General features: G+C 36.7%; 4 protein-coding genes and 1 long non-coding RNA gene across 16 annotated transcripts in view; 4 read left to right on the forward strand and 1 right to left on the reverse strand.

The window, feature by feature from the left end:
- Window positions 1–8,402, forward strand: part of LOC137495656 (uncharacterized) — a 31,155-nt gene extending 22,753 nt beyond the window's left edge. The window contains exon 2 of the long non-coding RNA XR_011015628.2: window positions 8,283–8,402. This is a non-coding gene — a long non-coding RNA (uncharacterized lncRNA). The remainder of the gene's footprint in view (window positions 1–8,282) is intronic.
- On the forward strand, window positions 1,350–10,999 carry lrrc8ab (leucine rich repeat containing 8 VRAC subunit Ab). 2 transcript variants are annotated; one of them, XM_681083.6, is made up of 4 exons: window positions 1,350–1,503; window positions 3,428–3,723; window positions 4,171–6,292; window positions 6,383–10,999. In XM_681083.6, the coding sequence occupies exons 3-4, from the start codon at window positions 4,178–4,180 to the stop codon at window positions 6,656–6,658; spliced, it is 2,391 nt and encodes a 796-aa protein (XP_686175.1). In that variant the 5' UTR covers window positions 1,350–1,503; window positions 3,428–3,723; window positions 4,171–4,177; the 3' UTR covers window positions 6,659–10,999. The 2 variants fall into 2 exon arrangements, with proteins under 2 accessions (XP_686175.1, XP_005165659.1); XM_005165602.5 differs by having other exon boundaries at window positions 3,428–3,500.
- A 1,687-nt stretch (window positions 11,000–12,686) lies between these two features.
- ppil3 (peptidylprolyl isomerase (cyclophilin)-like 3) lies at window positions 12,687–16,730 on the forward strand. Its single transcript, NM_001002146.1, is given in 6 exon segments — window positions 12,687–12,765; window positions 14,134–14,208; window positions 14,319–14,412; window positions 15,909–15,976; window positions 16,304–16,422; window positions 16,535–16,730. Coding segments are annotated over 6 exon segments (486 nt in total). The 5' UTR covers window positions 12,687–12,762; the 3' UTR covers window positions 16,662–16,730.
- An 827-nt stretch (window positions 16,731–17,557) lies between these two features.
- On the forward strand, window positions 17,558–22,096 carry zgc:101858. Of its 2 annotated transcripts, none has more exons than XM_073950196.1 (8): window positions 17,558–17,618; window positions 17,745–17,915; window positions 18,260–18,438; window positions 19,616–19,709; window positions 20,735–20,804; window positions 21,455–21,471; window positions 21,587–21,650; window positions 21,897–22,096. In XM_073950196.1, the coding sequence occupies exons 1-8, from the start codon at window positions 17,595–17,597 to the stop codon at window positions 21,902–21,904; spliced, it is 627 nt and encodes a 208-aa protein (XP_073806297.1). In that variant the 5' UTR covers window positions 17,558–17,594; the 3' UTR covers window positions 21,905–22,096.
- A 66-nt stretch (window positions 22,097–22,162) lies between these two features.
- zbtb26 (zinc finger and BTB domain containing 26) lies at window positions 22,163–26,363 on the reverse strand. Of its 10 annotated transcripts, XR_012405673.1 has the most exons (4): window positions 26,266–26,363; window positions 23,035–25,985; window positions 22,585–22,816; window positions 22,165–22,395 (listed from the first exon to the last, which is right to left on the reverse strand). XR_012405673.1 is itself a non-coding variant. In NM_001122625.1 (3 exon segments), a coding segment is annotated over 1 exon segment (1,236 nt). In that variant the 5' UTR covers window positions 25,975–25,985; window positions 26,266–26,317; the 3' UTR covers window positions 22,163–22,383; window positions 22,576–24,738.
- Window positions 26,364–27,554: the final 1,191 nt, after the last annotated feature.

The raw sequence follows: 27,554 nt of genomic DNA on the forward strand, positions 1-27,554 counted from the left end.
GAGGAGAGTGAGAATGATGGAGAGGGTTGGGGCAAATCCCTTTGGCAAAGAGATCATAATTTCTAGTTTGATATAACCTTTTTCAGTTTGTTTTATTGCTGGGCTACAAAAAAAAGCAAACTCAAATAAAATGTTTCAATTAAATGTTTTAAATGAATCAATTTTAATTCTGTCTCTCGATAGATTATGGAAACATCGGACTAAGCAGAAGACATCAGCGAGCAAATCAAGGCAAAAACTAGTGTAATTCTGTTATAAATTAGATTGTTTTGTTTTTAATCTTATACATTCATTATGAAAAATACTTAATTAGTTATATAATGCTTTAAATAAATTAGGAAATAGGGTGTATGCAGAAGCATCCGGAAGGAATTCTAATTTTCAGTTACCTGGGCCAAATGCTTCCGATAAACTTTGTCGTCACAAAATCGGCGCGTTTAAGGTCTGTTTTTTTTTTTTTTTTTTTAAATCAGCGATCTCCATTGGCTGTGATATACAGTAGGTCTCAGAAGCACTGCATTAAATTAATTTTTTTTCTATGCCACCATGTCTATAAATATATATATATATATATATATATATATATATATATATATATATATATATATATATATATATATATATATATATATATATATATATATATATATATATATATATATATATATATATAAATAAATTACACCAGTATTTTCAATGGAGCTTCTCTTCTACCCAGCTAATCCTGACGGGTGTGTGCATATAAATGGCTTCATCTTGTTTTACACTTGAACAACTAAATAAACACTTTCACGGATTATATTTTAATTACAACATCAATGCTGTAAACAAAAATTTGAAAAAGTGGCATTAACCGTTTACCGTGGGTTTATCGGTATGGGAAGAAACGCTAGCTCTGCATATGGGACCACTAGCCTTAATTGAGTTTGGTTTTTGGCCCTTCAAAAGGAAAGGTTTGGGCACCCCTGTTCTAAATGTCTTTTTCTATTGAACACAAAAGAAGATATTTTGAAGAAAGCTGAAAACCTGTAACCATCGACTTTCATAGTAAGAAATGGGAGTCAGGGATTACAGGTTTCCAGGTTTTGTGTTTAACAAGAAAATCACAAAGATTTGGAACAAGTTAAGGATGATTTTTTTTTTCATTTTTTTAGCTCTAGACAAAATTTATGCAATTACTAGACAATAGCTAACTGTTATTTTAGATGTTAGCACATTAAAACAATAATAAACTAGACAAAGCACTGTAAAAGTTGGGTTGTTGTTCCCGCTCCAGACCGATGAGTGGCGATAATGCTGTTTAAGGCGAAGATGAAGGCGAATCCAAAACTCAGTTCGCACTGCCCTCTAGTGTAATGAATTGATTATGAAAAATACATCTGATCCCTGCAGCTGAGATTGCTATTTGCGCTGTTTGTGTGTTCGGGCACTTTGCTTTTGGGCTAACCGAGCTCATCGGTCCGGCATCAGGGAGATGGAGCAGAGGAGGAAGCCTAAATCTGGGTGAGTACACGATCCTGTCAAAAATGCCGAACAATTTTCCTCGACGAGTTAAAAAACAAAACAAAGGCACTGTGCCCTTCTATACAAAGACAAGCTGCAAACTAATAATAACACATGGCTTCAGATTTAATTATAAGCTCTCAAGTTAGTTAATAGGTGGCCTTTATGTTTCTTTATTATGTTGATGTAAACAATATTTGAGAGACTCGCCATATCTAGCTGAGAGGATTCAGAAATGAACTGGTTTAATCCAGTTGTCTGTCCCTTAGTAGTCGGTCAACATCTTTATTGTCTTATTATGTTCTTGAAAAATTATTATCCATCTTAATTTTGTTTTTCAGCTTGTTATTAGTTTGTCTGGACTTACCATTTCACGTCTTATATAACCACTTGTCTGTTATCATGTCCTTTAGTGGTTATCAACATCTGTCATCATGTTCTTAAAAATGTTAATTCCATCTTTATTTTAATCTTGTAATACTGGAGCTATTAAGTATTCATCATTAGTTTTGTGTCTTTTATAATCTGCTGCTTTGGAATTAATATATTCTATCTGACATTTTTTTGGTCAAAAATTGTATTATGTATTATTCGGTACTCAGCATATATAAGAGCATCCCTCACAAATCTATCCTTAAAATTCTTATTTTTAATAGGAAGCTATACAATATATTTGTGCATATACATTAGATTAGCTAGTACTGAAGCCAAATCTTGAGCTCATCTAACAAAATAACTTACGATAACAGTCCAAAAACTAATACAGCCAAATTTATGTTACAGAAAAGTATTAAATACAATTTCTAAAAAAAGGAAAAAGCAAGAGAAGAATTTTTTTTAATAAGTTGAGGTTTTGTTCGTTTGTAATATTTTTTGCAATATTTTGCTTGCATTTAATTGTATTATTTCAATGTCTAAATATGTTTGGTGACTAAAATATGAATGTAATGAATATATTTGTTTAATAAATCTGTTTTGCTTAAATGCACCAAAATACATTGCCTATATTCACTGGGAAATGGATTAAAATATTCATTTTTAAAGTGAGGTGTACTCAATTTTGCTGAGCGCTACTTAATATTGAGGTAAAGTTGCTTTTATATTCGCATATTTATTCAGTGACAACTTGTGAAACTGTCCCTCTATTGTTTACCATGGTACTTTGAATATTTGGCCTAAAATCACATTCAATTGACATCAATTGTGACTTTAATTCTGAGTTCAATTTTGACTTTAATTGTGACTTCAATCGTGACTTCAATTCTGACTTTCAATAGGGAAATAGGAGGTGAAAATAAATACTAAAGGCTGGAATCGAGAAACGAGATGAAAATGACTACAGCCAATCAGAGTCAGAATATCGACTAAGGTTTTCACTCATTCACCTTGTTTTAGTGAATAAATCTTTGCACATTTTTTGTCTGAATTAGAATTAATTAGATATGTAATTAAAAATTATATATTTTACCTGTTTATTTTAATATCTTAAAATAAATAAGTTGCAAAAAATTTTTTACAAATAAGTCATCTCATGGATTTCTATTCATATCTCAAGATAGATAGATAGATAGATAGATAGATAGATAGATAGATAGATAGATAGATAGATAGATAGATAGATAGATAGATTGATTGATTGATTGATTGATTGATTTTTTTTTTATGAGTTGAAACAACTCATTTAAAAGTTGTTTCAACTCATTTGGGGGGAGGACAGCTCAATTGTTTTATTGTCAATGCATTTAAATTTGTAAAGACTATTAAGCTAACTTAACAGGTTTGTGTTGGGACAACAAGAAGGAATTGTGTGAAACCCAGCATTTTTTACAGCGTAAGATTGAAACTACTTCAAAATGGCTCTCGTGTAAGAAAATGCAGAGTACGCATATTGAACATTGTATTGTATGTCATTTTATCACGACAGGATATCTGTGTCCCATCCTGACAAAAAGGACTGTGATGAGTGCCAGTTCCTGATTGGACATGTGGAGCACTAGGTAAGATCCAGTGGAGGAGACACTGCTTCAGACACTGCCCTGCCTTTAGACAAACAGGATTTGAACCCCGGGGTCACGGACTCTCCATAGCCCGAAGAGACAATTCTTCAGTGTTATTATCGGAAATGGCTAATAATAGATGACAAGAAAGCCAGAGCGCACTTTTGGCGGAGTCTTCTTGTGTAGCAGCCGTAGCCAGAGAAGACAGCCGTCCTCAACTTGGGTAAAATATGTTTTAGTCGTTTATGTTTGGAGATGTTTAAGAGGTAGAGTTTGTAACAGTCGGTCCTGGGACTGTGCAATATGGCAGTATATATCGTATTGACAAAAAGTCTATTGTTTGATATTATGCTACATCGTAGAAATTAGTTACTGAAAATATTGTTTTAAAATCTCTCTCAATTAATTAGCACTTGGGAAATATTTGAAAAGGGATTCAAATTTGACAGAAGGGCTAATAATTGAGCCTTTAACTGTATTTTAAAATGTCAAAAAGAAATAGCCCCACCATGTGCTCAATAAGAATGAATTGACTATATTGTGATGTATTTAATTATCAGGATCATGAGATATTTGTCATATCGCCAAGCCCTAGTTGGACCGTTTTAAATCTTTGCTTGTGCCCTGACAAATTGATTGATTTATGACTAAGCAAATATTCTCATTTCAGGTAAATCATGATCCCCATAACTGAGCTACGCTATTTTGTGGACACGCAACCTACATATCGCATCCTAAAGCCATGGTGGGACGTGTTCACCGACTATTTATCCGTCATAATGCTGATGATCGCAGTGTTCGGGGGAACTCTTCAGGTCACGCAGGACAAGATGATCTGTCTGCCCTGCAAATGGGTAGTTAACAAGACCTGTAGAAAGTATTTCAACGCAACCTTTTCCGTGCCATTGGCTCTTGAGCCTCAAGGAATCCAGTACGACCTCGATCGCCACCAGTATAACTATGTCGACGCTGTGTGCTATGAAAACAGGCTTCACTGGTTCGCTAAGTATTTCCCGTATTTAGTGTTGCTGCATACACTCATCTTTCTGGCTTGCAGCAACTTCTGGTTCAAGTTCCCTTGGACGAGCTCTAAACTGGAGCATTTCGTGTCTATCCTACTCAAGTGTTTTGACTCACCGTGGACCACAAGAGCTCTCTCTGAAACCGTAGTAGAGGAAAGCGACCCCAAGTGTCTGGTGAAAATGAACGGTAGCTTTGATAAGAAGGCTTCGTATGTTAGCGAGGACGTCGAGGCCAGCGTTCCCATGCTGTCCACAACAAGATCTCGTATTGAACAAGGAATCGTGGACCACTCTGAAACTGGAGTCCTAGACAAAAAGGAAGGGGAACAAGCGAAAGCGTTGTTCGAGAAGGTGAAGAAATTTCGAATTCACGTTGAGGAAGGTGATATCGTCTACCGACTCTACATCCGACAGACCATCATCAAAGTTGTCAAGTTTATCCTGATCATCTGCTATACCGGCTACTATGTCCACAATATTCAGTTCAATGTAGACTGCAATGTGGACATCGAAAGTCTCACCGGTTATCGCATGTACAACTGCGCCCATCCCTTGGCCACTCTCTTTAAGATCCTTGCCTGCTTTTACATTAGCCTAGTGATTGTGTATGGCATGATCTGCGTGTACACCCTCAGCTGGATGCTCCGGCGCTCCCTCAAGAAGTACTCGTTTGAGTCGATTCGAGAAGAAAGCAGTTATAGTGACATCCCAGATGTGAAGAACGACTTTGCTTTCATGCTGCACATGATTGACCAGTACGACCCGCTCTATTCCAAAAGGTTTGCCGTGTTCCTCTCGGAGGTTAGTGAGAACAAACTTCGCCAGTTGAATCTCAACAATGAATGGACTTTGGAAAAGCTTCGGCAGAGGATCACCAAAAACTCCCAAGAGAAGCTGGAGCTCCATTTATTCATGCTGAGCGGGATTCCAGATACGGTTTTCGATTTGGTGGAGTTGGAGGTTCTGAAACTCGAGCTTATTCCTGACGTCACCATCCCACCAATCATTGCCCAACTTACGAACCTCCGAGAGATGTGGCTGTACCACACACCAGCCAAAATAGAGGCTCCAGCTCTGGCGTTTCTCAGAGAGAACCTGAAATCTCTGCACATCAAGTTTACCGACATAAAGGAGATCCCTTTATGGATCTACAGCTTGAAGAATTTAAGTGAGTTGCATCTCACTGGGAATCTTAGTGCAGACAACAACCGCTACATCGTCATTGATGGTCTACGAGAGCTGAAGCGGCTCAAGGTTTTAAGACTCAAAAGTAACCTTACAAAGCTGCCTCAGGTGGTTACAGATGTTGGCATGCACCTTCAGAAATTGTCCATAAACAATGAAGGCACCAAACTGATGGTGCTTAACAGCTTGAAGAAGATGGTGAACCTATCAGAGCTGGAACTTGTCCGCTGCGATCTTGAGCGGATACCGCATTCAATCTTCAGCTTGCACAATTTACAAGAGATTGATCTAAAGGACAACAACCTGAAAACCATTGAGGAGATCATTAGTTTTCAGCATCTCCATCGACTTGTTTGCTTGAAGTTGTGGTATAACCAGATTGCATACATACCTATCCAAATAGGTACTTTGGTCAACTTGGAGCGCCTCTATTTGAACCGCAACAAGATCGAGAAGATGCCACATCAGCTGTTCTTCTGCCGGAAGATGAGATTTCTTGATCTGAGCCATAATAATCTGACTGACATCCCATCAGAAATAGGAACTCTACAAAACCTGCAATACCTTGCTGTAACTGCCAACAGAGTAAGTCAAGTTCATAGAGTTCAGAATTACATATTGTTTTGAGTTTTTGATTGCACTTTAAATATACTTTTTCCCCCCCACCCCCCACAGATTGAGTCTCTCCCCCCTGAGCTGTTTCAGTGTAAGAAGCTGCGCACGCTGAACCTGGGAAACAACTGTCTGCAGTCTCTGCCCTCTCGTTTCGGGGAGCTCACCAGCCTGACGCAGCTGGAGCTCAGGGGCAACCGGCTGGAGTGCCTTCCTGTGGAGCTGGGCGAGTGCCGACTGCTGAAGAGGAGCGGACTTATTGTGGAGGACAGCATCTTCAACACTTTACCTCCAGAGGTCAAGGAGCAGCTGTGGAGGACTGACAAAGAGGCGTCCTGAACCAGACCACTCAACCTGAGCACTTGCCCTCTTGAGGAATTCAATGAGCAATAGAAAGACGATACCAGTTTGTCACCTTTCATCAGATTGTTTCCTGGAGAAAAGTGAGTATTATCAAAGTCCCTTTAAGGAAAGTAATTTCACTCGGTGGCCATCTTTGAAACACAGCTCGGGCGTTCTGTTCGAATGGGGAAACATCAAATTCTCCAAAATTGCTTGATTAAATTACATATTAGGAATCACCAATGAAATTAAACAACATCTGTCTCTTTAGTTTCATTTCTAAACGTTCGAATTTGCAGAAACTCGTAAATGAATTGTCAGACTATATTGATTCATGATTGGCTCCTGTAATAGTAGGCGGGGTTTCATTCATCATATTGACCGTTCCCCATTTCAAAACTAAACGAGTGACATGTCTTGTGTATTCTATAGTCTTTGGTAGTATTCTGTGTTTTATCTCAACACAGCGTTTCTGTTGGTGGACAGTGAGGAGTGAGCAGACCAAATATTAGATCACAATTAAGGTGCTGTTCAATTTTGCCTTAATAATACACAAACACTATTAAGTATTATATTCGAAACATTTTTACTGCATTTTGTACCAGCGTTACTGTGTGTTACTTTGTTCGTGTGAAATCACTCTACTGTTACCTATTCATCAATCTATCTACCCGTGTTATTCAAGACTCTGATTTACTTTTATTTTTGCATCTCATTGATATGTGAACGAATAATTAATATATTATGAAGACACTTTTTTTGTTTTATCTATACATGCAATGTGCATTGCATGTAACACAATTTCGTGTTATAAATTGCATGATTTAAAGTTTTTCAAAGGTTTATAAACATGCATAATTCAGAAATTCATCATTTAAAAGTCACCTACAAACATTATTTTGTGTTAATAAGCATTAATAGTTGCTTAAATGATTTCTAATGTGTGCAGCTATGCAGTATTTATTAAAGGTCCTGTGAAGTGCTTTGAAATATGCATTTTTGTTCGATGTTTGACGTAATCTCAACTGAAACACAGTGTAGCTCCTCCCCCTTTTTAAAAATCGCCAATAGCGTCTTGTTTTATCTCCGCTCTGCCAGTGAGAGTGGTTGAGCTCAAGCGCATCAAATGAAAAGTAAATGAGAAGCGTCTTGAAGAGGGCGGGGCATGTCAGATACTAGAGAGCATTTGATTGGTTATGATTTGGTGACAAGCTGAAGCATGAGGTAGCATGAATAAAAGTGTTGATCCATTTAAGTAGTGACCAACTTCAAGATTTACATGTTCATATCATTTTTATATCTACTAAACGTGAATTCTGTCACCATTTTGGAGCGCACTAGCTTATAGATATCTTAAAAGCTAACAATACTGATACTAACATTTGGAAAACTTTATTTTAATTTCATGGGACCTTTTAAATGCTGCAAAGAAATGTTAAAGACATTTTTTTAAATGTACACCACTATCTACAGCTATGAAAATATAAAATAATTAGGAGATCACTTTGTTTCTCTATTTGAAATTTATAGTTATATGTTTGAGTAAAACATGATATTGGTTTTGTTCCACAGTCTATTGATGACAGTTTGTCTACATTTAAAATGTAAACGTCATTTTAAGAATCTTCACAAAAAAATGAGAGTTGATCAAAATAACAAAAATTGTCATGTTTTCAGACATGTTTATATTAATTATTAGACCACACAATACTAATAAATTCAGAAAAGTAACTGTAACATCTTAACTGTCTGGTTGACGTTTTGTCCACAGGTTACTAAAAAAACCCCAAAATTTGCATTGAGTGGTGTCAGTAATGCAATTTAAGTGTGTGTGTGAATGTGATAGTGTATGGGTGTTTTCCAGTACCGGGTTGTGGCTGGAAGGTCATCCGCTGCATAAAACATATGCTGGAATAGTTGGTGGTTCATTCCGCTGTGGCCACCCCTGATAAATAAGAGACTAAGCTGAAGAAAAATGGATGAATGATTGAAAATTAAAGGCTAAAAACCTATTGTTTTTTGCGTAATAACCCTGATTGAAAATATTAATTTTTTTCTGGATAAATGTAAATAATTATTTTCATTATTAGATGGCTCAATACTAATAAATTCAGAAAATTTACCAGTAACTGTAACATCGTAACCGGCTGGTTAACGTTTTTTTCATAGTTTATCATTAAAAAAAACACAATTTTTCCATTTTGTGGTGTCAGGAACACAATTCATCTAAGTAATTGGTCTAAAAGACTTCTCGGAGTGAAAATTAAAGGCTAAAACCTATTTTTTTGTGTAATAACCCTGGTTGAAAAAATTTACTATTCTGATCAGTGGAAAAATGCACTTAATGGAAATATTTTTATATGAAATTTGGATTAAATGTTATCAGACTGCTATTAAGGCTGGGTGATTAATCGAAAAGTAATCGAAATCGACATTTTGAACCTTTACTCACTCAAATTTTTCCAGGTCGATTATTTGGATTACTTTCCCTACCAAGTCACGAGACCTCGATGAACTGAAAAACGTTCAGCACTTTGCAACCAGATCTGATCTCTATGGCGTCATTTCAATGACAAATGTCGTGAGTGCAGTATTACAAGTTGAGAGCGCATTTATGTAATAATCTCGCGCGCAGATTTCCAAAACTTATTGCGCGCTCTCAAATATACGCCGCTGATTTATTTATTTATTTTTTTAGAGGTTTTCCCTGCTGAGAAATCCAGTTTAAACCAGCTTTGGCTGGTTGGCTGGTTTTAGCTGGTTGACCAGCCTGGTATTAGAGGGGTTTCCAGCCATTTGCAGCCTGGTCGTAGCTGGTCCAGCTAAATCCAGGTAAAACCAGCTTGACTAGCCTGGTTTAAGCTGGACATAGCTGGTTTTGGCTGGTCATCTCCCAGCCTGACCAGCTAAGACCAGACTGGAAATGGCCAAAACCCCTCTAAAACCAAGCTGGTCGACCAGCTAAAATCAGCCAACCAGCCTAGGCTGGTTTAAGCTGTTTTTTCAGTAGGGTTATGCAATGTCTGTTTTATTTTCAGTTGTTCAACGTTGATGTTCAATAAATAATCATAGATTATATTATGTAGATAATGTGTGTTTTAATTCACTTAAAATACAGTAATGCACCCTTCATTTAAAAAGCTCTCGTAATATGTGAGCATATACTAAACTTTTCAGTAAACTATGAGGCCAAAAAAATAAAAATAAAATCTTAATAATCATTTATTTATCGTAATTAGGTTAAAATGTTCAATTAACCAAGTTTTGATTTTAGGCCAAATCGCTCAGCCCTAACTGCTGTAGAATAAAACAAACACGAATATTTTACTCAAACACATGCCTAGCAAATACATATAAACTCCTGATTGTCATGTGGTGTGTTTGCTTTGTTTTTTTTTTGCATATGCATATTGGTATTACTGTACATTTTTCTCTAAGAAGTTCAGAAAAAAAGCATTTGTTACATTATACCTTGCAAATCCAGCACCTTCTTTTCACCAGTCTGCTCTGTTTGGCATGCCTTGAGAATGAAGTGATAATCCTTTCCAGTGAACAGTTTTCCTTTTGCAATGCATTGTATTCACTTGACAGACATGTAAACATTCACAATGAACTTTGCACTACATGTTCTCTCTCTCTCTTCCATTTATACTAGTGTTATACTCATGAGAAAACGTGTGTGTGTGTTTTCTGTTAAGAAGACAATCAGAAGTATTCAGTAAAGTGTGTGTGCAATATATGCAAGACATTGGCTGAAGTTTAAGTTAGAGTGTGCGATGCAGGTTGATTTTTAAATTTTTTTTACGTCAGTTATTTGCTTGTAGTGGAATTAACATCTTATAACATGTTATATACAAGATTGATGGCCATTGATGCTAACAAACGTACGGTTGATAGGTAATTGAACATCGCTTGTTGCATGTTTACCCATATTACCTCAAGGATTCAGATTTCAGAAGGAAGCATTTATTTTTTTTTTTTCCATTAATACACATTGAAAACTTAAGCTAACAGAATTTCCGAATTTGTAACTCAGGTAAGTGCCGTTCAACTTTCTACAAATGAAGCTCTTCATTTTTTTTTATGTCAGTGTTATTTTTTATTTAATGAAGTAACTGTTTCCAGTGTTAACATGTTTGTAACCATTTGATATATTTATGGCGGATGACTTGATCTGTATTCTGTAAACTCATTATTGATTATTTTTGTTTGATTGTTTTGTGATTTAAATGATGTAAAATAGGAATTTGATAAATGCCACAAAATGTACCAAGCCATATACAGAGTGAATAAGCGCTCCGTTTTGTTAGTGTGTCAATAAACGTCACTGAAAGTGTTTTTGTTTGTTTGTTTTTGTGTCCATTATTACATTTGCAAATGATGTTTCATTATAAAAACGTATTTAAAAACCCATATTTGAAATACAATGTACTTTTTTTAAAAACATATGTTAAAACTACACAGTTAACTCAAATATTTGTTCCAGTTACTTCATTCGGCTTGCATAAACTGCTGTAGTTGAGTTTCACAAACCCAAATATCGTGTACACAGATGTCTGAGAGAATGCATATTTCAAACAGCATCATAAAACATGTTCTTTTCAGATGTTAATAGAAATATGGAGTGAAGCTGGGATTAATTTGGGTCAATCTCTGACATGGTGCACGTAGTTTTGATTGAGAAAGTTTATATTCACACATTTGTTCGTTTTTAACAGTGACAACTTGTAACGCTATGCTGAATATATGATCTGAAATCGCACGCAAGTATGACTTCAAAACAACATTAGCACTATTTCATTGACTGTAAACACTGTTGTACCTTAATAGGCATGGCTGCTAATAATGTATGATCTCCCTGTTTAGAATAAGGAAAGAATACTTTTCTGAAATTAAAATTAAGATGAAAAAGTCTGAATGTGCGATTATAAAACCAACTTTACCTTAAAGTGGTTTTGTTTATGTTTTTTATATATATGTATACAGGGTTCATACAGTCATGGAAAACCTGGAAAAGTCATGGAATTTTGACATGGCATTTTTTAGGCGTGCAAATGTTTTGGAAAAACAGAAAAACCCACAAGGTTTTGGAAAAGTCATGGAAATTACATTTACATTTAGTCATTTAGCAGACTCTTTTGTCCAAAATGACTTAAACTGCGGTCACACTAGAGCTTGTACTTGCGAAATTCTGTCGTATGCGAAAAGGGGTGAGGTTAAACAATATGATCAGATGTTAATAAAACTGCGCGATTGCTCCATCTTTTAATTTTTTTTATTTTAGATTATATTCTATTGGTCTAACGCAATCACCTGCTGTGATTTCACAGGTAAGAATTCACCAAGCTTGAACTTTCGAATGCGAATGAAATGCAAAACTTGTCGCGCGTGCTTGTGTGTTCTGGTCTGCCGCCTTCGCATGCCTATAATTGGAAGTCCATGGAGCAAAAAGTGCAGTGTGATCGCGGCTTTAAAATAGATGTAGTTTACCTACTATTACTAGTTTAACAAAATATTAACATCCTCTTAAATTAATTTGACAAATATCGATATTTGTCAAACTAATTTAAGAGGATGTTAATAGTTACAGATCTGTGTGCTGAAATAGAGGTTAGATGTTTTTACTTCTTTTCTTGACAAAAAACATGGTCTCACATCATTACTGCTGTGTAAGCATCATCTATTTTATATAAAAATAAATTGAAACTAAAGAGATTGTTGCGTGCTTTATGATTTGCTGTAATAAATGTAAACGTTTATTGTTTTTCTTATGATTTATCGCGTATACGTAGACATTGCATGAAATATTAGGTCATGATGAAAATTGACTTGAAAGTCCTGGAATAATCATGGAACTCTTGTAGGAAAAATGTGTATGAATCCTGTCTTTATGTAGACTGATTTTATGTTTACTTGACTGCCGAACTGCAGACACTGAAACAGATCTATGAAGACGCGAGTGTGAAATGGGAACCATAGTTCTTAGCGTTAAGTACATTCGGATGTTTTACAGTGAAACACAAACACAGAAGGCGGTACGCTTGCTTGTAGCACCGTGCTGTTTGTATGAGCTTGCATCATTTTACTCGTCTCTTTAGAACATGGTAAGATCACTATTATACATTTATATTATTAACGTGTAAGTCAAGTGTTTTGAGTCGTTTATATTTTAGTCCACATATTAAATCTAACATTTTGCCGCTCTGAAGTTATTTGTTTAATGGACAGACTGACCTTACAGTGTGGTAAATTATTTTATTGAGAGAATTTTATTCGGTGGCTTGACGAACAAAAAACTTTTTTTGCATGTAGCTTTCAGTTTTTAGGTTTTTAGGCTTTTATCTGTAACTTTTGTGTTTAATTGAGGTAAAGTTGGTTTTATATTCGCACATTAGTTTAGTGACAGCTCCATACATAGTGTACCATACTTTGAATATTCGCACTGAAAACAGATTTAAATAGGGATTCAAATCAACATTAGCACTATTTAATTGACTATTTAATCTTTGTGAACAGTGTTGTACTTCATTAAGGCGAAGTTGGTTTTATATTAGCGCACATTCCGACTTTCTGATTTATATAATCTTAGTAAAGCATTAATGGCAAATTCTAAATAGGGAAATCATATCAACAGCCAACAACCATGGAAGTACAACACTGTTCACAGTCATTTGAATAGTGCTAATGTTGTTTTGAAGTCTTATTTACAGTCCGAATATTCAAAGTACCATGGTAAACAATGTATGGAGCTGTCACTAAGCGAATGTGCGAATATAAAACCAACCAATTTCCTCAATTGAAAACGAAAGTTGCAGAAAAAAAGTACAATTCAAAATTTATTTAGGATGTTTTCGAAAGACCAAAGCCCAAAAATCAACTTTACCTTAATTTGTACTTCGATGGTTGTTAGCTGCTGATATGATTCTCTATTTAGAATTTGCTATTAATGATTTACTGAGGTTATATAATTAATGAGAAAGTCGAAATGAGGGAATACAAAACCCACTTTACCTCAATATTCGGATTTCATCTTAATGTAATTTCAGAAGAGTATTGTTTGCAAATTCAATAGGTATTTGAATTTAAAGAGCCGACTTTTATTCATATCTATATTCTGACGTTGTTGTTTTTTTTTTACTGAGGGGTATGTTTATACATAATGTTACCTGCTCAAATTGAACAAATGTTATTTTCTAGCTGTTTTCTGAATTGAGGAGTTCAAAAAATTATTCCTAAAATCAGCTTTGTAAAACCAGGCTCTGATATGTTGAGGAAAATTATAATTTGAATTTATCTAATATTCTGATTTTTTTTTTTTGTGCTAGAAATATCTGGAGATTAGCTCATACTCAATAAAATAATGTTTGCAATACTTAATGTAGTCAGTCAGGCGGGGACCTATGATGATGATAACTATTAATTGAATAACAGCAATTTTATTGTATTAATAAGCTGATCTGATCATCTCTTAGGCTGTCACACTGCACACAGACCTCGGCGATATGAAAATAGAGCTGTTCTGTGAGAAAGCCCCGAAGAGCTGTGAAGTAACACTACTTTTTTCCTTGTTTCCACATACATAATATCGCTGTATTGCAGCCTTGTTGCTTTTGTACCATCTTTATTTTACATTAATTCCAATGACATTTCCCCCTAGAATTTCCTTGCACTGTGCGCCGGTGGGTTTTACAACGGCTGTATTTTCCATCGAAATATAAAAGGCTTTATAGTCCAGACTGGAGACCCAACAGGTAACTAATCTAAGATTTCTTTCTTTCTTTCTTACATTATGGGACATTTTTTTGTGATTTTATATAGCTTAAGGCAAATTAAATATAAGTGACTGTGTTATTGTTTAAAATAACTTTAGTGAACATATATGAGAAATAATGTTCTGTCTTCATGAACAATGTATTCATTCATTTTTTTATCGGCTTAGTCCCCTTATTAATCTGGGGTCGCTGGTTCGAGTTTGACTGGGTCAGTCGGCATTTCGGTGTGGAGTTTGCATGTTCTCCGCGTGTTGGTGTGGGTTTCCTCTGGGTGCTCTGGTTTCCCCCACAGTCCAGAGACATGCGCTATAGGTGATTTGATTAAGCTAATTTGTCTGTAGTGTATGCGTGTGAATGACTGTGTATGGATGTTTCCCAGTACTGGGTTGCAGCTGAAAGGGCATCCGCTGCATAAAACATATGCTGGATATGTTGGCGGTTCATTCCGCTGTGGTGACCAGGGGACTAAGCCGAAGGAAAATAAATGAATGGATTGTTATGCTCAACAGGGTTGCCAGGTTTTCAAAGCAAAAGTTAGCCAATGGCCAATCAAAACTCTCCCAATCCTTAAACTCAGAATTTGCCATTCTCGTAAGTAAAAATAATAATTTAAATCACTGAATGGATTAAAAAATATATAGTTTTTCTTTTTTTTATTTTTAATTACTGTATATTGGTATTGGTAAATATTCGTTTTTCATAAATAAAATAATCTTACCTTCAAATTGACAGCTGATAAAGCAAATCCTCCGGCTGGTTGTGGTTTTTCCTCTTTGAATATATTTTACATCTCTGTATGCATTACACACATTTTCTTTTAAAAACACTTTTATTAGTAATTATAAAGATTAAATGAAATATGCTGTTTTAGTCATTATTTAGCAAAAATCCAGGAGAGTCCTGCCAACTGTTACTATATAATCAAAAAAAACCTGGGAAAACTGCAGACTTGTCAACACTGATGCTGAATGACTCCTTATTCCGTGTCTTATAACTACTAGTGTCCAAGTTTGATCTACTTTTGGGCTTCTCAATACTTTCAGTAAAACAAAACAAGTATTTAAAAAAATGTGTAGAAGAATTACAAAATGAGAAGCTGAGTTACACTTTTACTTGAATTATCACTTTTAATTGAAATTAAGTATTAACTTTTTATATTGTCATTGCATCAGAATGGTACAAATGCTGACTGGTTTTGATGTTTGCCATGTAAACGCTAAAAATGAACACAATTCAAAAAGGTTAAATGTTCTGGAAAAAGTAGCCGCATTTGTTTGTAGTAAAATGTGAAATTAATTTCATCTAGCAGAAATGTTTAACTTGTTGTTTTGATGCTTGAAAAGCTCCTGTATTTTTATTTTATTTTACAATTGTGAAATCAATGAATGCTTGGTTAACCTTTCTTTTTCTTTTTATAAACCATATTCTGTATGAATTATTTGGTTGATTTATTCACAACTATGATTTTTCTTCAGGCACAGGCAAAGGAGGAACCAGTATTTGGGGAAGAAAGTTTGAAGATGAATTCAGTGAACATTTGAAAGTATGTACTGATAATAAAGAATAATGATGTGGTACTTTACTGAGTCCTGTACCATAATCAGACACAAGTTTAAACTTTATGGCTTGATGATTCATGTCTGAGAGTCCTTGAAGAATAATATTCAATCACATATGGCTTTATTATTTCTGCAGTGTTTTGGGGTTGCATTGATTTGTGTTTGGTAGAAATATTGCGTTATGCATCTAGTCTTTGCAGAAAGTAGCATCACTTTATGTACAAATATTTACAAGCAAGTTAATCATGCCTGAGCTAGATTAAATTGCACAGTCATCTATCCATCTCTGACTTATTGTTTATCTTCTGTAGCATAATGTCCGCGGTGTAGTGGCCATGGCAAATAATGGACCAAACACAAATGCATCACAGTTCTTCTTCACATATGCAAAACAGCCTCATCTGGACATGAAGTACACCGTTTTTGGAAAGTAAGCATTTTGATAGTGATTTATAATAGAAGATAATAGTTATTTGAGTATTAAACTGTTATAATTATACTAGTGGTAATGATTTATAACACAAACTCATCTTTCATTACAGAATTATAGATGGACTCGAAACTCTGGACGAAATAGAGAAACTCCCTGTAAATGAAAAGACTTTCCGTCCTCTTAATGATGTCCGTATTAAGGATGTAACGATCCATGCAAACCCTTTTGCCGGTTGATTGATTGATTGATTGATTGAAACACTCAATGCCTTGTGTTGTAAATATAAATAAATGTTTTGTACTTTTCTTGTCAGTTTCATGCTGTTACGTTAATAATGCTCTAGTCTGGTGCTCATTGAGGTAAAGTTGGTTTTATATTCTCACATTTGAACTTTCTCGCAAATTCTAAATAGTGAAATCATATTAGCAGCCAATGAATATCAAAGTACATTGTTCACGGTCACTTAAATAGAGCTAATGTTGTTTTGAAGTCATACTTGCATGCGATTTCAGACCCAATATTCAAAGTAGCTTGGTAAAACAATATAAGAAAGATGTCACAGTTTAAAAATGAATGAATGTGCGAATACAAAACCAATTTTACCTCAATCTGGTGCTCTTCGGTCATTTTCTTTACTAATATCAGGATGCTGTAAAACTTAGTACAGCTTTTAGTTTAACAAAACACAGAAAAAAACTTATGGATATGATTTGAAGAAGCCTGAAAAATCGACCACATTGCAATTTAATGGGAAACAATTTATGGCTTTTGTCCACATATATATACTTAAAATACTTATATTAACGTGTCAGCTTTGTTTTCTAAAATCAGTGTTAATATTTAGCATTATTTTCAGATAGATTTTTGTGTGTACGTACCACTATTTTGAAAGCCAATAAAGGGACTATTATTTTGAAGTGTTCATGACGCAAGTGACCCGGAAATATGGGTCAACACAAATACATTAATTAAAATAGCTCAATCCCGCAATGAGCCAGGCGTGTATTAAAATGGGGAGAACTATAAGATTACTATAAAATAGTTTTTTTTATTACCGTATTTGTAAATAAAGTAATGGTCCTTTAAGTTGTGAATGAATGACGTCATTAACTCGTTCACTAGACCCGAGCACGTGAGCTAGAAAACCTGCGAACTCAGAACTCATCATAATGGCAGCTCCTGATGCTTTTAAAGTAGGTTTGAGGCTCTTACACAAACAGCATTTCATTTGCAAGCTGAAAACACAGTTATATAGATATGCTGGTGCTTCTGAGTTGTATTACTCACTTCAAGGTAAACGTGATGATTTTGTGTTTTAGGTTGGCTCTTTAAAAGACAAAGTGACGCTGATTACGGGCGCGAGCTCAGGAATAGGTGCGGGCACGGCGCTGCTCTTTGCTAAACTGGGCGCGCGCCTGGCGCTAAACGGCCGCGATGTGGAGAATCTCACCAAAGTCGCCAAAGAGTGTGAAGCTTGTGGAGCAGCGAAAGTAAACACACAGATGAACACACACTGTATGGCAAGCCGTTTGAACGTTTCATCTGTTAAAGTTCGTCAAAAAAAGAAAAAAAAAACTAGTATGTTGGTAACCGTGTTAACAGCTGATTAGTCACGGGGGTGTAATGGACCCTTTTCACAAGACTTGTTGAACAGTCATCATATTATTAAATCCTTGAAAGTTTTTAATATTTAGATTTTTTTAAATGTAAGAACATTTATATGTATAAACGTTTTTTTTTTTTGAGAGATTAAACATTAAAATGGCTTGCCACACAATCCCAGTTTTGAGAGATAAATCCTGATATGTTGTCTGTTGTTGAATTATGTGTTTAGCCGTTATTGGTGGCAGGAGATTTAACAGATGAGGAGACTGTGAGGAGGACCGTTGAGGAGGTCATTGCTCACTTCGGGAGGCTGGACGTCCTGGTCAACAGTGCAGGAATCCTCGCCATGGGCAGCATAGAGACCACTGATATGGCCCAGTATGACAAAGTCATGTCTGTTAATGTCAGGTAAAGATGGTGTTAAGCACATACACTAGATTAAGTAGATCAGGGGTGTTTGAGTGTTCAGATATTATGATGATCATGTGAAGCAGTGTCTAAAGAGTAATTACCGGCAGCTAGCTCTCTGCAACTCTCACATGGTCGTCCACTGAACCTAGGCAGGGCTGTGCCCGCTTAGTACCTGGATGGGAGACCACATGGGAAAGCTAGGTTGCTTTCGGGAGTGGTGTTAGTGAGACCAGCAGGGGTGCTCAACCTGTGGTCTGTGTGGGTCCTAAGGCCCCAGGATAGAGAAGGGGACACTATGTTGTCCCCTATGAGCGCTGTCTTTTGGATGAGCCATAAAACTGAGGTCCTGTCTCTCTGTGGTTGGAAAATATCCAAGTATGTCCTTCCAAAAAAAAGTTTAAAGTTTTACCAAATTTGGTTTTGTGCTTTTGATATTATTAGTAGTATTTTTTATTGAATTAATTTGAAAGGTCTATTTTTTTACGCTATATTTTATTGATAATTATCCTTTTGTATGTCTTCGTACTTTTTAGGTGCATTTGTATTAGTTGATTTTCATTCATTATTGTTTACCTATTATTTAAGTTTAAATGAACACGAGGTGAAAGTGGTACGAATTCAAAAACATCTTTACAGTTAATGCTTTATTTAATCAACTAAATAATTGTAAATATTTTAATGTTTTTAAATATTATCATAATTATAAATAAACAATAATGAAACAGACGGCAAAATGGGAAAGTGTAACTCCTGGTTGGAGAAAGACGAGTTTAAACAGTGGCTGAAACCTGTCGCTGAAACCACCACGTTATTTATTCTTTCAAGCTTTGTTTCCTCCGAGCTTATCTGAGTTCTGTTGCATGGTTGTGCTTTATTGATTTATCTAACTACAACTGTTTATTAACAACTGGTTATTAAGTTAAAGGTTTGATATTGATTAGAACTTGAAGTGGCGATGAGGACTTAAAATATTCTGAGAAGGTCTTTAAAAAATCTTAATAATGTATTGAAAGCACATTTCAGATTCCTGCATATACCCTGAATAAATGATCTTACTGTGTGTGAATGTCTTATCGTATCAAATACACCAATTCAAAAAAGCCATATTCTTCTGCTGTGTTAATGTAGCCTTTATGACCTTTGACACAAAATCAAGCCTTTTCTTTTCTTCCAGATCAATATATCATCTCACTCACCTCTGCGTGCCCCATCTGATCAAAACTAAAGGCTCTATTGTGAATGTATCCAGTGTGAACGGGCAGCGATCAGTGAGTCTGATTTTTCATATATATATATATATATATATATATATATATATATATATATATATATATATATATATATATATATATATATATATATATACACAACAGTTCTGTCGGGTTTTCAAATCTGATTGGCTGATAGCCGTGCAATATTCTGCAATATCAGAACTCCTACACCCTCTTTACCCTTTGTGTATTACTCCACCCACATACAGCAAGCAAAAAGCCGACACTACAGATCTGAAGTTTAAAAGATGCTTGCTCAACTGTTTTAACTGTCAGCTTATGATTTGAATGTGGAATGTGGAAGAAAAGTAGTTCCACATACAAAAGGGTTTTTGAGACTTTGAGACTCTCCGTGTTTGATTTTGTTTTTATATACACAATTATGCCGTCAAACTGTTGTATAAACGCAATATCACACTAGTAGCAGTGCGATATGGCTGTATATCGGCACTGGTGGGGGCACTAAGGCACTCGCACGCCTCCCACCAGTGCCGATATACAGCCATATCGCACTGCTACTCGTGTGATATTGCTCATATATATATATATATATATATATATATATATATATATATATATATATATATATATATATATATATATATACACATACACACACACACACACACACACACACAAGCACCAAATAATCCATTAAAGGGATGGTACACCCAAAAATGAAAAATCCATCATTTACTTGCCTTCCACTAGTTCAAAACATGACTGAGTTTCTTTCTTCTGTTGAACAGAAAGGATGATATACTGAAGAATGCTGGAAATTAAACAGCCACTGATTTCTATAGTATTTTTTGTTTTTATATGGATGTCAGTGGCTGCTTTTTTCCCAGTATTCCTCAGGATATCATGTTTTGTGTACATCAGAATTAAACAAATTCAGTAAATAAATGAGTACGTTTTCATTTTGGCGTAAACTATCTCTTTAATCATATAAATATACATGAACTGTTCATTAGTTTACTCATGTGTGCTCTGGTTGATCTTCATTGTTCTGTCTGTTATAGTTTCCTGGTGTACTGGCCTACTGTATGTCCAAATCTGCCATCGATCAGTTCACTCGCTGCGTTGCACTTGGTGAGGAATCTCAGGAATCAGGAGTGTTATTCACAAGACAAGCTAGCAATAAAAGTAGATTGTCAGATGTATTGTATATATTAATGCATACAGCGGGAAAGTATTGAACTTCACCATTTTTCTCTGAAAACATATTTCTAAAGGTGCTGTTGACTTAAAAATTTTCCACGGATGTTGATAGCAACCAAAGAAATCCATATATTATGCAGTCTAATTAGTTTACAAATGAAGTTATGTGTGATAAAACGAAATGACACAGGGGAAAAAGTATTAAACACATGAAGAAAGGGAGGTGTAGAAAGGCATGGAAAGCCCAGACAGCAACTGAAATCTCTCAGTAGTTCTTCAGCAATCCTCTGCCCTTCGTCAGAGTAAATGAATATTCTCTGCTTTAGTCTAACATCTACATTATCAGGATGAAGATGATACCAGGGTGGACATTTCAGCAAGAGAGTGATCCAAAACACAGCCAAAGAAACTGTCAAATGCTTTCAGAGAAAGAAAATCAAGCTGTAGAATGGCCTAGTCAATCACCTGACTCGAATCTAATAGTGCTGTGAGCTAGCTCTCTATTACTTACAAATAGTACAGTAATTAAAGAAAAGCTGTACTGTTTAACTGAATGTTTTCTTGTCTTTCTTTTGTCGTAGAGCTGGCATCAAAGCAAGTACGTGTCAACTCAGTATGGTATGTTTAATCGTTGCCATACTTTACATGCATGTACAATTATTACTTGGATGTACAGTACTAGCAAATGACTTTGTTAAACTGTGTCTGGACAGCCCGGGAGTGATTATAACAGAAGTTCACAAGCGTGCAGGATTGGACGAGGAACAATATGCTCAGGTTTGAATAAATAAGTATTTTGTTGTCCCAGAAACTATTGTAAGTGATAATATTGTCCTTTTACTGCAAATGTCACATCCATAACGCTGGAATTGCTCTATTGTATATTGCATCCATAAATGACTGTGATCATGTCTATGTACTGTGACAAATCAATATATTGATTGTTGCTACAGGCCTAAATCTTACTGTAATGCATGTTTTAAACGATAACACTTGTTTTGTTTTTTTTGTATTTTGCTTTAGTTCATTGAGAAGTGCAAAGTGACCCATGCTCTGGGCAGACCGGGTGAGGTAGACGAAGTAGCTCATGCTATCGCCTTCCTGGCATCTGATGCGGCGACATTTATAACTGGTGTCAATCTGCCGGTGGATGGAGGTCGACATGCCATGTGTCCACGGTAATGCTCTGCCACGAATCAAATAAAGATATTAAATAAATAATACTTGAAGGCTGTAATCAATAGCGTACACAAGTCATTTCACATATATAAACACTAAGAGGGGAAAAGTGCACGTTTCATGCAGTATCTGACTGCAGTCGTTTAATGAATCACTGTCGATTTTCTGATAAATCACACACTGATGGAAATATGAAAACATTCTTTACAGACCAAGAGTTGCACGTAGTGTTCGTAAAACGGCTGTATGCAAATGAGGAAGAACTACATTAGCATTCAAAACTGAAATACGATCTCATCGGGTATACTGTAATAATATAGTGCAGAGGTGGCCAACCCTGTTCCTGGAGAGCCACCTTCCTGCAGATTTCAGTTGCAACCCTTATCAAACACACCTGCCTGTAATTATCACGTGTTGTTCAGGTCCTAATTAATTGGTTCAGGTGTGTTTGATATGGGTAGCAACTGAAATCTGCAGGAAGGTGGCTCTTCATGAACAGGGTTGGCCACCCCTGATATAGTAAAATCTTTACAAAAGATAAAATAACGTCAAATGATGCAACAGCAGCATTCAAAAGATAAAGAGGATTCATTGTGAACGCTCCTGTCAATCACCTGTACAGCTTTCTTTTTTGAGCAAGAATCAACTTGATCGTTTACTATAAAGGTACCGTTAGCAGTGAAAACGCAGGTCTGATTAGGGTGACCCGTACCGTTCAGAGGAAATGAGGCATTTGACTGGACGTGTATCTCAATCAATTGTTACTAAAGGTGTGTTCATACTGGACAGGTGTGTTCAAACTTAAGGTGCTTTCACACTAGCACTTCTGGTCCGCACGCGGGTTTGTTTGACGTCAGAGTACGGTACGTTTAGCTAGCATGAACCTGTATCTCTTCATAAGTTCTGAGCTGAAATACGATCACATGTACACACATACAAGCGCATTTTAAGCACAAGAACCAAACTACAAGTATGAACACACCTTCAGTGTACACTTATGAATTAAAGGGATAGTTCACCCAAATATGAGATTTACACATCCTGCACCGGTTTAATTTTATTCTGGTGAATAAAAAAGAAAGATATTCTGAAGAATGTTGGAAAGCAGCATACATTGTCTTCTAATGTTGGAACTAAAAACAGTAGGGTTGCACAATATATTGTTCCAGCATCATAATTGCAATGTGATCATTCGCAATAGGATTTTCAATGTTGAGTCTGTTATAATGTGTCATTTGATTGTGTTTTTGAGGTCTGTGACTGTTTGAAGACTTTTGGAAGCATTCAGGCAGTAACTTTAATAATGATTATTTTTTTATTACTGTACCAAAGTATACTGTATGGCAAAACAGCAGTTCAATGGTTAGCACTGTTGCTTCACAGCAAGAAAGTCGCAGGTTCGAGCCCCGGCTAAGCCAGTGGGCATTTCTGTGTTTCCCCCCACAGTCCAAAGACATGCACTATAGGTGAATTGGATGAACTGAGTTGGCCGTATTGTAAGAGTGTGTGTGAATGTCAGAGTGTATGGTTGTTTTCCAGTACTAGGTTGTGGCTGGAAGGGCATCTGCTGCGTAAAACATATGCTAGAATAGCTGGTGGTTCATTCAACGGTGGCAACGTCTGATAAATTAGAGACTAAAGGCTGATTTATACTTCTGCGTCAAACGCCGGCGTATGCTCCGGCGCTGACGCATAGCACTTCGCCGTGGCCGTCGCTGACGTGCACCTCTCAAAATTGTAACTACACGTCGCAACGGCGCGTAGCGCAAGCTCTGTGATTGGTCGGTTTGGTAGCACTGACAAGTCTGGGCAAGACCGAGAGCCGCGCGAATGGCGCGAGCTGGATGCGAGCACAATGTTCACGATTGTGGAGTCCCGTGAAGGAGCTCCTGATGGAAAGTTTTGTTTTGTGTTTATCTCATAGTTAAAGTTGTTGCACATCTGCCGGTTCCTGCCTCAAAATGAGCGAGTTTGAGCCACTTGTACATCCAAGAAGTGTTCAGGAAAAGCAAAACAGCAGAGAAGAAACTCAACACAGAGGAACATTAACACCTCACTGCCCACTAGCGTTTCGGAAGTGTTAATTCAGACCGACAGAGACAGCGCGCAGAAGTATAAATGCACAGCAACGTGCGTTGCATGCGCCGTGGGTCACGCCGGTCACTTGACGCAGAAGTATAAACCAGGCTTCAGCCGAAGGAAAATTAATAAAACCCAGAAAACTCAATATTAAATCAGCGGTGTTTAAGAATGCACTCAACAGTGCTCAAATGCAAAATGGACATTGACCTTTTAAAATTGGTGTTGAATCCAGTATCTACCCTGCTGGTTTCCAACAGTCTTCAGCAGAAACTCAAACAAGTTTAGAACCACTTGAGTGCAAGTAAATGGTGATAATTTGGATGAACTATCCTTCTAACACCAGTGGATTGCAGGCTAATTGACTTCAAGGCCCCTGTTTGTCAAAGAAGATATTACCGAAATGTCCTCTTTTTCCTTCTGGTTGTAATAAAAATAAATAAAAAGGGATTTTCATGAAGATTATGGTTTCATAACGACATTTTAAATCCGTTTACAGCTCTGCTCCTTGAAGTTTACTGAGGCACTCCTTTTTGAGAACCACTTGTTGAGACAAAGTCCATGTCGCATATATTAAAAAATACACATACGCAATATTCCTACAAACTTATAATCCTTCCAGCAAACTGCCTTCGTTGGCATTATCAAAGCTGTTTTTCCCATGGATCTGCTTCAGGTGTTTACGGAGAACTGGTTTGTGCGCAAACACCATGTCGCAGTAGTTACAGCGGTGTGGTTTGTCCCCGCTGTGAAGGTTCAGGTGGTCCAGCAGCGAGCACTTCTGAGTAAACGTCTTCCCGCAGATCTTACACTGGAAGGGTTTGATGCCGGCGTGGACCCGCATGTGCCGGTGCAGGTTTCCTTTCTGGGTAAACGTCTTTCCACACAGGAGGCACATAAACAGCTTGTGCATCTTCAGATGGTTGGCGTAGTTCTCCAGCTGACGAAATACACGTGCGCATTTTGGGCACTGGTGGTACCACTGCATGCTCTTCTCCCCGTTCCTGGAGCATCCCCCCCATAGATTCCCCTTCCCAGATCCGCTAGGTCCGGGTGTAGACATTGAATATTCAGCTGTGGGATTAACGGTGATTTCAGCAGGCCGGGTTTCCACGGTGGAGTTTATCAGGGAGTGTTGTGGCTCAGGTGAGCGTAGTGTTGGGGAGCGACTGCGACTGGAGCGACTCTGGAAGTTGTCAGGCACGCGCTCATCTAATGACTCCACTTTAACGATGCTAATCGGACTGTCTTCTCTACTGTTGTTGTTTCTAAACACCGCTGGTGGAGATTTGGGCTGTATGATCACATCATCATCGTCATCATCATCATCAAACTCATCTTCTTCATTGTCCACCTCATCCTCTTCATCACACACTTTCTTCACAGCCGCTTGATTGCGCTGAGGGGTAAAGTCTGAAGGCTGTCGCGATGATGCACGCTCATCTTTGACCTCATGTGGTTTTATGAATTTATTTAGCGCTTCGGTGCACTGCTCCACAATATGACCCATCTGCAGAAAGCTGGCTACGGTTAAATAGTGTACTAATTCAAGTTCTGGGAACTGAAGCGTCCCGGTGTAGCAGGACAGAAGAAGCTTCTGACCTACCTCAGCATCCTGCTGTGTAGCTATTTGGACTTCATTCGAGTCCTGAAGGACAAACTGGTCTCTGAGGAAAGGGGAGCCGGCAGCGAACACCACTTTGTGTCCAGGCACCTCCAAGTCATTGATGCGGACCACCACATCACAAAAACGCCTGTCTCGACGAAGAGCATCCATCTTTTGGAGCATGGAGTCCCCGAATGTGGCAAAGTTGAACTGCAGTATCACCCCGTCCTGAGCCATGGTGTGGGCTACTATTTAAAAATGTACAGGTTAGTAGAGATATGACAGATTTAAATCGTTAAATCTTGAGTATACTTCTTTTAAAGCACACATTTATATCCAAACATTGATGGCGTTTGTTAATAGTATGAACATTTCTTGTTGACACGATGCTCTTGATAACGTTAACGTTAGTACAGGCCTGGAAACTGCACTGTGCTAAAGCAGAAACAGTGGATGAAAGAAAACTGACGGTAAAGATACATCGTTAAAAGAATAAAGTAAACGTGTTTTCATTTAAAATATAAATACCTGCGACAGTTTTGTCTCTATCTGGGTGTTTTCTGGTCCTGCAGCTCCTGTATGTGTGTGTATGGATTCAGACGGAAAAGGATGTGCTGTGAGACGGAGTCGAGCTTCCGATTGGTTGGGGAAATTTAAAGGGGCAGGACGCAGATACAGGTGGCTCATTGTGAAAACAGCTTTTCCGTAAACATCGGCTTTTTATTATAGTTAAGTTCCATTTAACACTACTTAAGGGAACATAAATGTTTATCTGGAGTTAGAGCTTAAAAAAACTGTAATCCAACACTATCTGGACCATTTTATATGGTGACCCGTGGTAACTTGCCTTGACATCTAACGTTAGCATCTTCAGGATTTAAAGACTTTTATTTTATATTTTACAATAGTATAATAATAATAAAAATAATATTAATGAAGACTACTGTTTTGTTTATGCTGTTTTGTTTATGAAAGAGATAATTTTACAATAGTAGCCTGTTACTATTAATTTTATTGTTACATAGCCAAGCCAACATAATAACAATAAAATTATATATATATATATATATAACGTTTTAATGGTGTTACATTATTTATGTAATCCATTCATCTTTAAATATGACAAAATAACTTTTTTTTTTTTTAAATGATTGTTCCAGTTTTATTTCCCAGTACTGGGTTGTGGCTGGAAGCCCTGTGTAAAACATATGCTGGAATATGCTGGAATCATTCCACTGTAGTGACCCTTGATAAATAAGGGAGTAGGCTGAAGGATGAATGAATGTTCCAGTTTTAAGTTCGTGCTGTTTTTCTTTCTTTCAGTGAAACTCATGAGTATTACAGTATTATAAATAGATAATTATCAGTTCATATTAATTATTAGAACAATTAATGCTTTTGTATTAACAATAAACATTTCCCAGGGCTTTTTTTTTTTTGTAGAGAAAATCTAATTTTATTAGTTGATAAACTAAATTTGCCACAAGGAGGCAGTGCGTTCACTCGATGGAGTTTTAGTGGCTTGAGGACGTACTCACCGGCCACTTTATTAGGTACACCTTATTAGTACCAGGTTGGACCCCCTTTTGCCTTCAGAACTGCCTTAATCCTTCGTGGCATAGATTCAACAAGGTACTGGACATTTTCCCCTGAGATTTTGGTCTATATTGACATGATAGCATCTAGCAGTTGCGGCAGATTTGTCGGCTGCATAACCATGATGCGAATCTCCCGTTCCACCACATCCCAAAAGTGCTCTATTGGATTGAGCTCATCTCACTGTAGAGGCCATTTGAGTACAGTGAACTCATTGTCGT

Source organism: Danio rerio, chromosome 5 (genome assembly GCF_049306965.1).
Source record: "Danio rerio strain Tuebingen ecotype United States chromosome 5, GRCz12tu, whole genome shotgun sequence".
In the NCBI taxonomy this organism is placed as follows: Eukaryota; Metazoa; Chordata; class Actinopteri; order Cypriniformes; family Danionidae; genus Danio; species Danio rerio.